Source organism: Coffea arabica, chromosome 7c (assembly GCF_036785885.1).
Source record: "Coffea arabica cultivar ET-39 chromosome 7c, Coffea Arabica ET-39 HiFi, whole genome shotgun sequence".
Classification (NCBI taxonomy): Eukaryota; Viridiplantae; Streptophyta; class Magnoliopsida; order Gentianales; family Rubiaceae; genus Coffea; species Coffea arabica.
In genome coordinates, this window is record NC_092322.1 from 9173512 (window position 1) to 9187692 (window position 14181).

General features: G+C 36.7%; 2 protein-coding genes across 3 annotated transcripts; both read right to left on the minus strand.

The window, feature by feature from the left end:
- Positions 1–3015: 3015 nt before the first annotated feature.
- LOC113698308 (probable glutathione S-transferase parC) lies at positions 3016–4822 on the minus strand. The gene is made up of 2 exons (XM_027218086.2): positions 4446–4822; positions 3016–3663 (listed from the first exon to the last, which is right to left on the minus strand). Exons 1-2 carry the CDS (start codon positions 4761–4763, stop codon positions 3319–3321), a joined length of 663 nt encoding a protein of 220 aa, XP_027073887.1. The 5' UTR covers positions 4764–4822; the 3' UTR covers positions 3016–3318.
- Positions 4823–5772: 950 nt separating this feature from the next.
- On the minus strand, positions 5773–13863 carry LOC113697759 (autophagy protein 5-like). Of its 2 annotated transcripts, XM_027217341.2 has the most exons (8): positions 13578–13863; positions 12256–12380; positions 11300–11366; positions 9731–9820; positions 8914–9001; positions 7765–7908; positions 7172–7300; positions 5773–6304 (listed from the first exon to the last, which is right to left on the minus strand). In XM_027217341.2, the coding sequence occupies exons 1-8, from the start codon at positions 13692–13694 to the stop codon at positions 5946–5948; spliced, it is 1119 nt and encodes a 372-aa protein (XP_027073142.1). In that variant the 5' UTR covers positions 13695–13863; the 3' UTR covers positions 5773–5945. The 2 variants fall into 2 exon arrangements, with proteins under 2 accessions (XP_027073142.1, XP_071913744.1); XM_072057643.1 differs by lacking the exon at positions 7172–7300.
- Positions 13864–14181: the final 318 nt, after the last annotated feature.

A 14181-nucleotide genomic window follows, 5' to 3' on the forward strand; every position in this document is an offset into this window, starting at 1 on the left:
CACCCTCCTCAATGGCATTGCCATTGGGATGATTAAAAAAAAAATTATATGCGTTTGTGTTTTTTATTGTTTTGGAAAGAATTTTGGATTAATTATAGTTTATCCTTCTATAGCTTCGCAGTATTCACCCAACCCTACTGCAATTACAAAAGTTATCCATGACCCTTTTATAGTTTAAACTAAAGTGTCGTAACGACGGAGCTTATCCTCCATAAAGAAGCTGACTAAAATGTTAAAGGTGCCCCAATGTCAATATGGAAATTATTTGGTAACCAATGATTAAATAGATATTTGAAAACTACAAAAGGGTTATATAGAAAAATACTATAATATGGGTGCTAAAGTCTTATCCATAGTCCATAAGATATAAATTTATATGAGTACACTATCACTGTATATTTTTTTATACACTAACAGGTTTAAATCATGACACATAACATGAATTCAAATTTAACTTTTAAATTATGCATATGTGGCATAAATTCATAACTATTAGTATAAAAAAAATTACTACACTGTTAGCAAGTATATAAAAAGTTAATCCCATTTATATATCTTCACTAATTTAGTTAACTTAATTTTTAAATAAAGATAATCTTGACATTTCAACTAGGATTATTATATGAAGGACTGTCACTTTAGTACTTAAAACCAAATCTAAATCACGAAGAATTATATATAACTTTTAGAACTTGGAGAGAATCATATGAAAAAATGCTAAACCATACAGCTTAATTACCCTAAAGTTTTATAGCATGCAAAATAAATATGAATTATCTAAACAGAAAGAGCCAGGCGGAATTATCGTTATCTTAATCTATTTAACGGTTGAGCTACACATTTCCAGCTGGAATCAATGCAGATTGAGAACATTACGAGTAGAAAAAATTAAATTGCAGAGTGGCAAGTGAAGTTCTTGAGTTGAACTTTTATCTTAATTGTATCAATCAATTGATAATTACTGGAGTACGTGACTGTAATTCTTCAATTTTGTCGCCAATATCAATCAATCGAATATATCCTCTGAAACTTCATGTAATTAATCCCACCTATCAAAGTCCATCGGAATTAATCTGATGATGATGTCAGTGAACCACTGAATTTGTATGAATGGAGTATCCATTAACTTGTCAAAACAAACATGTCGAATTAATGTCACATTTGGTCATTAGCTGTCTAGATTTTCTGTTTGTAAAAGCACATCTATTTTTTTTTTTTTAAAAAAAAAAATTCATCATGGAATATATATATATATATATATATATATATATAAATATATATAGATATCCATACGAGTCCTTTCAAGCTTATTCAACTCATTCAAAGACGTGGCTGAATTTGATAGCAGATTCTAGCTATTAATTGCTAAGTCTATAACATACATGCATGAATATTCAGCTGGACAAGCAAAATTATTTGGGACCATGTGCAAGGACCTGTGGTTAGAGAACAGAGATCAAAGATGATTACCTCACCACCACCTAACATCTTAGCAATGTAGGGCAGTTCACACGAGGGTTGTCCCAAACCCGTGTCATCTTTTTTCATGGCCATCAGAAAATGAAGTCCATTCCTGCTTAATTAATTGAAGTGTGTTGTCTATCAGCTGGACTTTCTTTACGTCCACATGATTTGATTTTGGAAAATGCCCACCCAAAACATAGGTTCCCCTTATTGACAAAGGGAAGGGGACAAGCTAGAAAGTTAGACTCAGGAGTCATTCCATCCCTATGGCCCTGCGTTTATCTCATCCAAGAACATATGTTAAAAGCTTTGTCAAATCTTTAGGATAGGGGCCTGCCTTGATTTTGTTTGCTCATGGACTTTTTGCCCTCTTGATAAGTATGAAATTTCTTGCCTAGTTTTTTTCTTACCATGGCATCAATATTATTTCTCCTCATATTCGACATTACCTCACCTAATTTAAGAAGTTTTCATATTTAAGATACATATACGTACGTACAAGTTGGGCATCGACGGATATATTGCAATATCGGGAATGCATAGGATCGATATTTCACGAAGGAAACAATAATAATACCTTGAAATTTCACCAAAAAATCATAGTAGCAATATACGTTACAGCAATAGGATGGAAAGAATGAAGGTTCCGGCGAAATCCCAACACCTTGTCAATAATAATCAGCCCTGGGTTTGATTTTGAAGGCATCAATGGAGGGGTCTCAGCAATGTACTGCACAACTGGGTTTGATCTTGAAGTAATACTACTCTTTTGCCTCCAAATATCTCTTCTTCTTCGTATTCATAGGCAACACCTTTCTCAGCCAATACAAATTTGACCTATTGCAATAGGGACTCGTCCAGAAACCAAGAAAATCGACATGAGCTTCCAGTGCCATGAGTTTCTGTTTATATAAAAGGGTTATCTGCAGTAAGTGTGAAATTCTATGCAGATAGACTTGTGTTGCTGAGCACAAACAAGCGAGCCTCGCTAGGCTCGTCCATGCATGCAGGATTATTTTTTCTTTTCTATGGGGTAACTAACTTGGATAGTTGGCACCACCACGCAAATGGAATTTACAAAGATGGTGCGCTTTTTTTTTTTTTTTGGTGATCAGAAGGGAGGAGCATCGGGGCATCACAAGGTCCGTCTTTCTCTATTCAAGATAAAATGGTCATTTTTCATTTTTTTTTTTACACCATACTATAAATCATCTACACTTTACTTGTAATTTATTTACGCTCTATTCCAACTTATATGCATACACTCAAGGACAAATTTATTTGATTTGTTTGGTATGAAAATTGTGAGCCCCAATCCACAGGTGCGGATGGATTGAGGTGGGTTTTTGCAGACATTACACGGTTGATGAACAGACAACACTAATTGCCATTACGAAACAACAAAAAAGCTTCGTCTCATAAAAATGACGGAGACATTTCAATTTTTAAGACCATTTATATGAATTTCAAACCTTAAAAAGATACAAGAATTCCCACCTTTTATATGAATTGAAATTTGAAAGTGTGTGCCACCAATGTAAAGAGAGTGCATCATCAGAAAGCCGATTTCTTTGGAAATAAAAAGATGATGAAATAGCTAATCACCGAGTTTACAAAGTACAGCTGCCTGAAGTTGAATTGGAAGGGCCCAAGGCCTAATTGGACTCATTCTCCCGTCCCGTACTTTCTGCCCACAAACAACCAAATACATGAAAGAAAAGGATATGGAGAAGGACCATTTTCCAGTCCTTTATTCTTTTTCTTTTATTTGCGATCAATCCAAAGCACAAAAAGATAAAAAAAAAAAAAAAAAAAGGAGAAAGTGATCAATCCCAACAATGCCATGCAATTTCTCTATTCAATGCCATGCATCTTCCTCATCATACTGACGAATTCAAAAACCTGTTGAGGATCAGGAAGGGTTTTGGCAACGCTTTCTCTTCCCAAACACCTCTTCGTCCATGCTGCGAATTTGGGACATTCTTCTTCAACATTAAAATTCCCAAATTTCTCATAAGCAAAGAACCAAGTGGTCAGGGGGATGGCTATAATGTCAACAAATCCAAAGCTATCACCACCGAAATAGTCTTTGTCCCCTAAACCTCCCTCCAAGTACTTCAGAATTTGAATGAGTTCTTTCTTTGCAGCCGCTTGATCTTCACCTTTTGTCTTCCAAATGTTGCCACCAGCATCAAAGAGCTGCACCACAAAATTTGTTAGCAACAATTGATATATATATACTATAACACGATTTCAATTGCAATATAAGCCAAAATTGGTTTTTTTTTTTAAATATTTAGAAATAAAACTAAATATTAAAAAGACTCAGTTGTAATACGAGAACATTTGTATCAATGAATGTGCTGTCGACTGCCCCACCTGGGTAGATCGGTTGGTCACGCCCCCTCCTCAGAGTACGTTGTCCATCCTCCCACCAGGGTTCGAGTCTCAGAATTCCCGTATTCAACGGGAAGGGACCTCTCTTCTTAAACCACAGGGGGATTAGTTGGGTCCGGCTTACCCGAAGCCCGGATACCCCCTGTGTCTAAAAGAAAAAAAGAAAAGAATGTGCTGTCGGCTTGTGTAATGCAAATATGGCGATTGTCTAAGCATTGGTGACTGCATTTGAAAAGTTGGCTTAGAATATGGGAAATGCAACATATATAATCCATCTTAAGTTGTAAATCGTCTATTAACCATTGAGTTTCTAAGTTAACAAACCTCATTGTTTACGCTAATGAATCTTTAGTTAAGAATTAGCAACCGGATATTCTAAATGAGTTGATTTTATTTCTTCTTAAGCCTAATTTGGACTGCATTGCTGCTCGTTTAAAGAAATTTTACTTCAAATTAACCTTTCAGTTTTTTAAACTGCAACATAATTGATAATACCAGAGGAAACGAAAACTTGAAACTTCATGTCAGTTATAGTAATTTATAGAAAGCAAAAGGAGGGAAAGAAGATTGCTGCCAAATCCCACCTTCTTGTCAATAAAGTCAGCCCAGAATCGAGCCCTGGCTCGGTCATAAGCAGAAGCAGGCAACAGTGGAGGGGAAGGCCAAGTCTCGTCAATGTAGTGCACAATATTGGTGGACTCACACATTGGTTTCCCATCGTGCAACAGCACAGGAACTTTCTGATAAATTGGGTTTGATTTTAGGAGCAATTCGCTTTTGCCTCCAAATATGTCTTCTCCTCTCTGTTGATAAGCAACACCTTTCTCAGCCAATGCAATCTTCACCCTACTGCAAAAGGGACTCACCCAGAAATCAAGAAGAAGAACGTCTTCCTTTGCCATCTTTTTTTTCTCCTCAAAAACTTGCTCTGCTTTGATTTCTAGCTGTAATGATGATTTCCACTGCCATGAATCTCTCTTTATATAAAAAAATTATCTAATATAGATGTTGAATTCTATGCAAATATTGTTGCTAAGCACATCCAAAAGAGCCTTGTTAGGCTCGTCCATCCAGGGTTAATTTGTCTTGGGGTGCTTTAATATATACAACTTAGAAAGATGGTTTTATGTGCTGCCGGCAACCTCGTGAAAGAAAACAATTAAGCAATAAATTTACTTTGTGATCCTCTTGCTGAATGAACTGGTGATTTCCGTCATGAGATTATGGTTATTAGGTTGAAATTTTTTGGATTTCTGTTCATGGTGCAACCTTCATTTTCCGGGTTTTCCCTTTTTTATTTGGCGGGGAGGGGAGCCGTTTGGGGTACAATATACAGAAGATGATCACCCCAAAAGAGAACAAACACTGGCTGCCATTACGAGCTTCATCCCGTTGAGATGACAACAGATATTACAAGGCCATTTGCTTTCTGTCAATAATTTCTTTCTCAGTTAGAACCCCACAACACTGCCCTCAATTTCTCAGCCATTTTCTCCCCATCTTGGACGTAACTCTTCTCCACCTTGAAACATAGAAAGTATCCCAGCATAACTTTGCAATGTGGAAAAAGCCATACAACATTGGAAAATTTTATGAGGGCAAACCAATGAGAACATTCGCAGTTTCTATGTGGTTATGCTTTGCTTGGTCAGATATCTCAGATGAAAAGTGTAGCCTAGTGGCTTTCGGCATCTAGCCGTGTGCAGTAGAAGTTAACCGCAAGATTAGCAAGACAGCTGCAGTTTAGGTCCTAAATGAGAGCAGTTCATGTGACGCATGTCCCCAAGAAGATAGGGACAGCAGCTGTTAACATCAAATTATACCGCAAAAGATATACTGACAATTAGAAGAGGCAATCAACTTAGGGGAAGAGCTTAAACCATCAAAGCACTGCTGAAATTTCACAAGCGATAATGCAACTGATGAAGTTGTATATGACCAATAATCGGCAAAGAACCAATCCATTCACATTTTTAACTGTTCTGTACACTGTACAGCCAAACAAAAGAATTACGCTTGCAAAAATGTGAGAGAAAAAATACAACGGGGAGACTTGGGTAGGGTATGAAGAGAGACATGCCATATCATACGGTAATTGGTTCTTGAACTCTGACATATACACTAATATGAAGGAAGTGCTCAGGATTCATCAAGTTGTTTACCACCCATGCAAAGGGAATCTCCAACTTTGGTTCAATTCCTTGAATGCGAATGAGCTTTACATCAGCCGTCTCTGATAGAGAGCAGGAATCCTGACATTCACGCACTAATTCTCCTGTATCTTCTGGACTTCTTGCACTGCCTGTGTCGCTTGCCTCTTCTAATGCTGATCCCTCTCCATCCTCCACTTGAGGCAAAGACATGCTATCATTAGGCAAAGATTTGTCAGGAAAAAGCTCTGGAAGAAGGGCTTTGACAGCATCGCCCAATGTGAAGCATTTCCCTGCAGTCACAGATGTACATAGCAAGTGCTTATTTGCCATGACCAAAGTTGTTATCATAATAATGAACAAGAAGGAACAATTTTGAATAGACAACATGTCCTCCTAGTTTAACGGGTAATTAATTACTAATATATTATAGTTTGTGTGCTAAGTTTCTCATTGTTACATATGACTCAAAATGGAAGGGATGTTGAATACAGGGATGTTTGAACATGATGTGGCTAGGCATAATTTTGTTAGTGTGGTCCTTATAGACTATAGTGAACATATTCTGGAGCGCTGCAACTAAGACTGTCCACCTCCGCCACCTAAAAAAAATATAGGCAACCACTATCCTTGTATTAGCAATAGCCATCAATGGTGTTTTGAGCAATATAATATGGCTACTCCATAGCATTGCCAGAACAGCATACTGGCTTATTAACCAATTCTTTTAAGTTATTTGCCTGAAGGATGTTGAGCAAGTAGCAACAGCCAAAACTAAGCTGTTAACAGGGAAAATCAGGCATGGAAAACTAGTTTATGCTTAATCTTAAGACTTAATTTACCACATCACAATTTTCAGGAATCAAAATCACAAGATGAAAGACATCAAAAGCAAAAGTTTCTTATGGAAAACTTGCATGCATGTTCAGCCCCAAAATCAAGACAAAGGAATCATGACAGATTGAACAAACTAACCTCCAATTACCCAAGTTATAACCTTCTAGAGTTCTCTCTAAAACCATACCATCCATGGGCAGTGTTAGAAGGTTTAAAGGTATCCATGGGTAATGATTTGCAAGATGAAGTTAAGAGCTCACTTGCCAGCTTTGAGTAGACCTAGGAATGAATATCTTTGATGTTAAAGCAAGAATTCTTATTACCATTGTCATGAATCTCAACCGGGTGGTTTATATAAGACACTTTATCCCAATTATCAACCAGAGGTGCGTCTTCCACATCATCAAAATCTTCATTGACACGTCGAACATACAACCTAATAGGAATTCTACCTGCCAGAGCACAAAATTGAAGGTGAAGGATGCAAATGACCAAAAAATGTGTAAAAACAGATATGAGTTACTTTCTATCCTCCTCCCTGCAAATCAAGTAAAGGACCATATCTCAAACCAGAATGAAGCATGTTTTTGTTCCTCTATTTTATCAGTTGCAATAGGGACCCCATACCAGCCTGATTTCAGATAAATGGCATCACAGGAGAAGCTAGCACTTAGACATAGCAAACATCAACTAACCAAACCTAATGGTGAAACCTGAAATTGAAAAAATTAGCATATGTCCATCTAGATTACCAGCAAGTTCTGAAGAAAAGCATAGTATGGTGATCTATAAATACAAGCTAAAGCGTGTGAAATGAAATATCTGAAAAACTAAGGGAGGCAGGGAAATGCCATGCACTATTTTGATTACATACATGTCATGTATACCCAATCTGAACATGCTCAAATCTTCTCACCTGCTTTAATTGTTGCACTAGCTTCTGCATCAGCAGCACTTTGCCGATATTTTAAAGAGGATGTGTTCAACTTTATTGAAAAGTCATCTCCACCTAAGCCAAGTTTCAGCTTTGATGAAACCCGGATATAGGCTTCCAAGTTACCTGACCATGATTTATTGATGGAATCAGATTCTTTTCAGAAGAAAATGTAATTTAACAAATTAACAAGTTCAGAAGTAGAGTAGTTCCCACTTCATCAAGTAGCTAGTGATTTTTCATTATCCTAAGATCTAAATAAGACACGTAAAAATATCAGAATAAAGCTCTTGCACTTCTTCTACAACAGCCAAAGTATTAGTTCCTTTTCAATTAAAAGCTGTAAAAGAAATGATATCTATCTATCTACTGATATTTATGCCTAACATAAAGGAAATCCAACTGATTTAGTATATAAAGCAAAACAAATAGGATAACTACAAGAAACTTATAATTTTAAGATAATCGGGCCACTTTCGTGTCACGATGCCATAACACTAGCATCTAAAACTCCAGAAAGATAAGACAGATATAACAGTTTAAATCTTATACACAATACAACTATCATGCAACCCTACAACAAAACATTTGAAAACAAAGCAATGAAAAGGAATGGAAATAATCAACTTCCACTCCAACGTCAATAGTGAATAATCAACCGTACAATGGACAATTCAAAAGAGGACACTCAGAATCTATAATAATCATCTGAAAGTAACCAACAGATCCGAATTTCAATATTACATGTTATCTTGCGCCAATTTAAGCTTTGAATCTTTTCCGTCCCATTGGCTTTCATGAAGATCAATTTGTAAATTTCAAGGCCTAACATTCCTAACATATATCTCGTGAAAGAAGTCTCAGTCAACCTCAAAGGGAAGGGAAAAGCAAAAAAGCACTGGGTAATTTCACGTGATTCAGGTATGCAACCAGATTAGATATGTGCCACCTCCCACCCACCTTTGTGGGCGCCCAAGAAAAAGGAAAAAAATTATTAAAATCACGATCCTCATCCTGACCTGTGCTTTTGCTCCACATTGTTATCAAGTACAGTGTAATCATGTTAAAACAGAATGCAAAGGTGTGAAATAAGAACTCAGAAGCAAGAAAGCTAATGGTGTGGTACAATACCATTAAGGACAGAGCGCCAAAGTTCTGACTGATCAGATTGTGACATATTCATCACATTTTTGCAGTTACCATTGACTATGTACGCTGCCTGCAGAAGATTCAGGAACCCTCTAGATTTAGGTTGGCACAAAATGCTTGAAACTTAAAGAGTTGTTGTGAAAATAAAAAATCATTTGGAAAGCAATAAGAAATTAAGAAGTATACTAACCAGACTAACTTAGGTTCCAGAATACATTTTTATCCAATGCAGATATCTTCCTTTTTTTCTGGCATTCTTGTGTGTTTTGGAGGATATCTCCAAGTTCATTCCAGAAGTGCCAGACAATCATTAATTAAATATTAGAGGAAATCTAATTGAAATTATTTTGTTCTACTATTACTTGGATGTAAGGCACAAATATAATTTTTTGCTGTCATGCCCATTCATTTCCTATTTTTGTGGATAGAGGACCACATTTTCCATTCTATTCATCAAATTTCCAATTTTTCTACTACATTAAATGCGACAATGTTATGGAAGTTGACATCATGTTCAATCCACCAGAATTACTAAAGTACATTTAATGAAACTGAACAAAGAAGGTATGTAACTGCAAATATAGCCATGGAAGGAAATGTGGTTCAACCTATATGAAGAGGAAAATTGTGTGGCTCCACAATAACAAAACAAAGACAATAAACAATCCATGATCAAATGAAAGAAAAAAGGATGAATAATATGTAAACCAACTGAAAGCTAGAATGACAAATTTTCTATTAAATTCTCTAGGAAAAATATGAACATCATAGAAACAGCTAAAGAGATACTATACCTAACCTCTTTCAATGAATTAATAAAGCTCCATTTTACACTATCTTCACCTTCACATGGAGTTAGAATATTTCCTGGATATCCTCTAAAATGTACCTGCAACAGCATAAGGAAAATTATTGCAAAACCAAATTCTACAGAATAAGTAAGTAGCTTAAATCTTTCTGCAATTGCAACATGCCAAGCTGACCCCAAGTTGTTATTTGACAACCCAACAAAATTACTTACCCGTTTGGTCACATTAGGCAATGGCAACAACTATGACCCCTCAATAACAATGGATTTACGTGGGATTCCTTTTGCTGAAAACTGATGTTTGGGAGTATTTGTATCGGGTATAGGAATCAGCATATTTAAGGTTTTCCTTTTTGGGTTTTTTTTTTTTTTTTGGGGGGGGGGGGGGGGGGTGGTTATCGCCTCTATGGCTCTGTTCTCTGTTGAGACCTTCAGTTATAGTCCCGCTAGTCATCAGCCCTTCATCAAATGCTTGTGATGGACTAATTTCCACAACATCAACTGCTCTACCTCAAATCTCCATAACCTCCAGATCTCCATCCAATTTTCCCCTTTGATTTGATGTTTCAACAAAATCAACAAATACCCAACAAAAATGGTTCAAAACCACCTCCAACTCATGGCAGATTCACGGCTCTTCCAAATAAATCAAGAACAGAATCCATGCATGGCAACACTACCTGGTTACCAAATTCTCTGAATCTACCAAAATTCGAGTTTAAATCACAAAGAAAAAAAGTCCCACCATGGCAGCACCCATATTCTATAGTCAGGATGTTGAATTGAGAGAAGAGAGAGCTCCATAAAGGGTGGAGCAAGAAGGGACGAGAGAAAAGAAGAAAATGTAGATGGAGAAGACAGAGAATGATGAAGGCTTGCGGTCTGTTGTGCTTTTGCCTTTACTTTTTTTATTAAAAATAAAATGCTTAAAATTATGGAATCCAAATGAAAGTGTCCAATTTGGTCAGTAATGGCCATTGACCACTTTTGGCTCTTCCATAGTGATAGAGTCATACCTATAGGTGTCAACCAACCATCATGTAAGAGATTTGAGACATCAAAACCCATTCCATAGTGGCGATTCCCCCAAACCAAATGGGTGGTAAGAATACGTTCACGCATTCTGCAGTATTAGATATTAAGCCACTTCGACAACTTATGTGGCTAAACAAGGAGATGTATCTAGCAGCATTTTTATCATTTTAATGCAACTATCTTGCTTTTCTTCATATAAAAAACGACATACGCTATATGCTTTAAAAGGATAGCATAATAGCACAAGATTGAAAACTTTACACAAGTATTTTTAATGCAACAATAATAAAGTAACAAACTAATTCATAGCAAAAAGTAGCCAAATCTTCTCCTTTGACATTTCAGAAGAGTCCAAAAGAGCAGAAAACCCTTCTGACCACAAAAATTATTTGGCAATAAAATTGAATATGTAAGTTATCTGTCTGATGTAAGCAAATTAATAAACTCCAAAGTATGAAAATAAAGTGTAACCAATGGTATAAACGTCTATAAGATTTCAGAGAAATACAAATGGCAAACATATACCGTGAGATTCCAGGGCCTTTCCGGTTCTGCACAAAGAAGGTCATAAAGTACTCCTGTGGGAATATACCTGAAAAAAGCATGAAAATTTCAGTTAAGAGAAATGAAAGATAAGCTGATACCTTCAAGAAAACTTATACAATTAAGAAAAAAGTTTTTGTGCCGATGTGCATGAAACAGTGATCGTCCCAAATAACAGCTACCAAGAATATGCATTATTTAGTCAATATAATGTTGATAAGCAAAAGTTACGCTATGGTGACATGAGAAGTCCAGTGCTGGACAGAAAACTTTAAATAAAACAATAAAAATAGTCTATGTCATACAAAACAACATTTCCAATTGAGAAAAAACAGTAGTAAATAACAAAATTACTCTTCTTCTTTTTCCATAACCATGCACTCGAGTGTGAAAGAGCTTTGGTAGAAGTTTTAATCAAGAGAAAGTGACAGTAATTGAGTTCAAATTGTAAAATATTCCTCATTTACTAGATTTTTTTATTCTTCTTCATTCTGAATTTCTTACGCACCACCCCGATTGTGCAACATACTGCAGGAAACAGAATGCATCACCATGGATAGGCATCAATTCCAGAGTCTCCTACTCATCACCATGGTCTAACAGGTAGTGTAGACCATAGCCCAATAGGTTAAGTAGCATGCAAGTATAATTTATGGAAAGAGAAAATGGTAATAAACTGTAATATTAGGTATGCTATTGAGAGGTGACACAAAGTGCCAAATAAAGCAATGAAAGAAGCACGCTTTTATATATATCCTTCAAGGCCAATAAGTATAATTTTTTATCAAGTGACTTACTCGTGGTATGGTACATGTTACTTGCAAATCAGCATATTTACATTGACTGATGTTTCAAAAGAATACAATTATGATAATATTATCCATGCTACTAGAAATGAAGCCATCTACTAAAACTTGTTCATGTAAAGCACATTATACCATTTGAGAGGCAATCCTTGGTACTCAAACCAGACAGTATCAGAACCAGGAGGAAGCGTACTGCTGAAGAAAGGTTTAATTTGTGGCACCAAGAGAGGCAGATATCCTATGCGAGGAGCCAAAATCTGAAACAGAGAAACTGGATCTGTTACTTCATCAGGAAAACAAAATCATCTTACAAAGCCAAAGGTTTACTAATAGGTGCTACGCCTGAGCAGGATTCTCAAACCAAAACGGCAAATGCTACTGGGATGCAGTAAAAGAAATTAAGCAGAAGTCTTATAAGATTGGCTACATCTAACCAAATCTCATTATCATCTCCAAGCGAAATACTCCACTGTTCAAGTAATTGGTGTTACCCAGAACAAACTCTTGAATTGGCACAGAAACATCAAAATTAGAGCCATCGTAGTTCTCATCTTCGGCAAGCCATGCAGAATTTTAAAGTCAAAGACTAATAACAGGAAGTATTATTCTTTTAAAGAAGAAGTGGGGTTGCAAGGAGTTTGGCAGCCAACTATATTTATGATTAGCAATGAATAAAATTTCATCAGGGGTCCTTCATACACAAACTGTGAATACACAAACATCACTCCCTTAAGAGTTCAGCACAAAAGACATTGTCTTGACAAATCTCAAGGAAGAGACAAGGGAAAAGTCTAAAAACATGGTCCGAGGTAAGAGTCTCCTATCAAACTGCTGCAGCTTGTTCCCAGTGCGTCAAATTACTGTAGCTGCCGCCCAGCTAAGAGTTCACACTACGGAGAATGTCTGAGTATATTGTCACATTTACACTCACACTAAGAGTATTAGCCACTCATGCAAGCTACAAGCTTAGTAGATACTATCTTACATCCGCTACGGTCCAATGAAAGCTTAAAACTTGTTCCTAGCACTGATAAAAATATCATCCCTTCATTTTAGTATCCAAAAATTCTTCCTTTAGAAAAGCATCCCTAAGAAATCCAGTTGGGCATAATCGCAGATCAAAGCATTTATCAGATAAGAATATTCTAAAACTCTTTACATTCTAGTTGCTGGAATATACACAGTAGCTATTCTACATGCTAGTCATCAATGGCACGCTTTAGCGCAGTGAAAACCCATCAATACCAGGTTGCCATTAAGCTCAATACAACGATCAATACTAATTAAGAGATCAATCAAGAATATTCTTGTAGTATTACAGTCTATAAAAAAGAAAAGTCTAGGAGACACTCATAACCCCGAAAAAGCAAGGAAAGAAAAAACACTCAACAAAATATAGAAAAGATCAAAAAAGAAGGGAAAATATAAAAATTGCAATAAATGGGGAAAGGTACCAGGGCAGGGGAAGGGGAAGGAAGAGTGGTGACTTCAGATTCGTGAAGATGGATTTGAAGAGGGATGGCTCCTTCCCATACGTATTTCTGGGCTTCCGTTGCTGTTTTACTTCCCATTGACTGATTCACCGCTCAATTCTTCTTCTTCCTTCTTCTTTTTCTTCCACAATTACTCCTCTGACCTCTCTCTCTTTTTTCTGTCGAGCCTCAGGGGGGGGGCGCTTAAACCAGCTGCTCTTCAATCAGTTTCGTGATGTCCGGGTTAAACCCCAAAGTTGTCAAACACAAATAATCAAAGACTCGGACTAAGTCAAGGAGTCGAGTCTCATCCCACGTTTCTAAGTTCGCACAGTGGATCCTTATTTTTTTAGGACCACCGGTAAGGGCATGCCCCCCGTATTTTAGGTGTACAGCGGCTCTTATATATTGCTCATTAAAACGGACCGTACAGCATTTCACACACAGGCACTGGTGATGGGATTCAAACACATGAGAATATGGCGGTGATATTTAAACACATGAGGACACGTCTCTTGAGACTATCGATCGCGCTTAGGCCGCTTATAAAAATTCTTATAAATCACCTGTCGACGATGGGATTCAA

Bases quoted from the DNA above. Each gene is read 5' to 3' on its own strand.
- LOC113698308 (XM_027218086.2), bottom strand. From the start codon at position 4,763: ATGGCAAAGGAAGACGTTCTTCTTCTTGATTTCTGGGTGAGTCCCTTT. The intron at 3,664-4,445 runs GTGGGATTTGGC...TTTGTGGTGCAG, and splicing joins CTGACTTTATTGACAAGAAG to CTCTTTGATGCTGGTGGCAA.
- LOC113697759 (XM_027217341.2), bottom strand. From the start codon at position 13,694: ATGGGAAGTAAAACAGCAACGGAAGCCCAGAAATACGTATGGGAAGGA. The intron at 9,821-11,299 runs GTATATGTTTGC...ATGCTGTTGCAG, and splicing joins AAAGGCCCTGGAATCTCACG to GTACATTTTAGAGGATATCC. The intron at 6,305-7,171 runs GTAATAAGAATT...CTGTGACTGCAG, and splicing joins GGTTGAGATTCATGACAATG to GGAAATGCTTCACATTGGGC.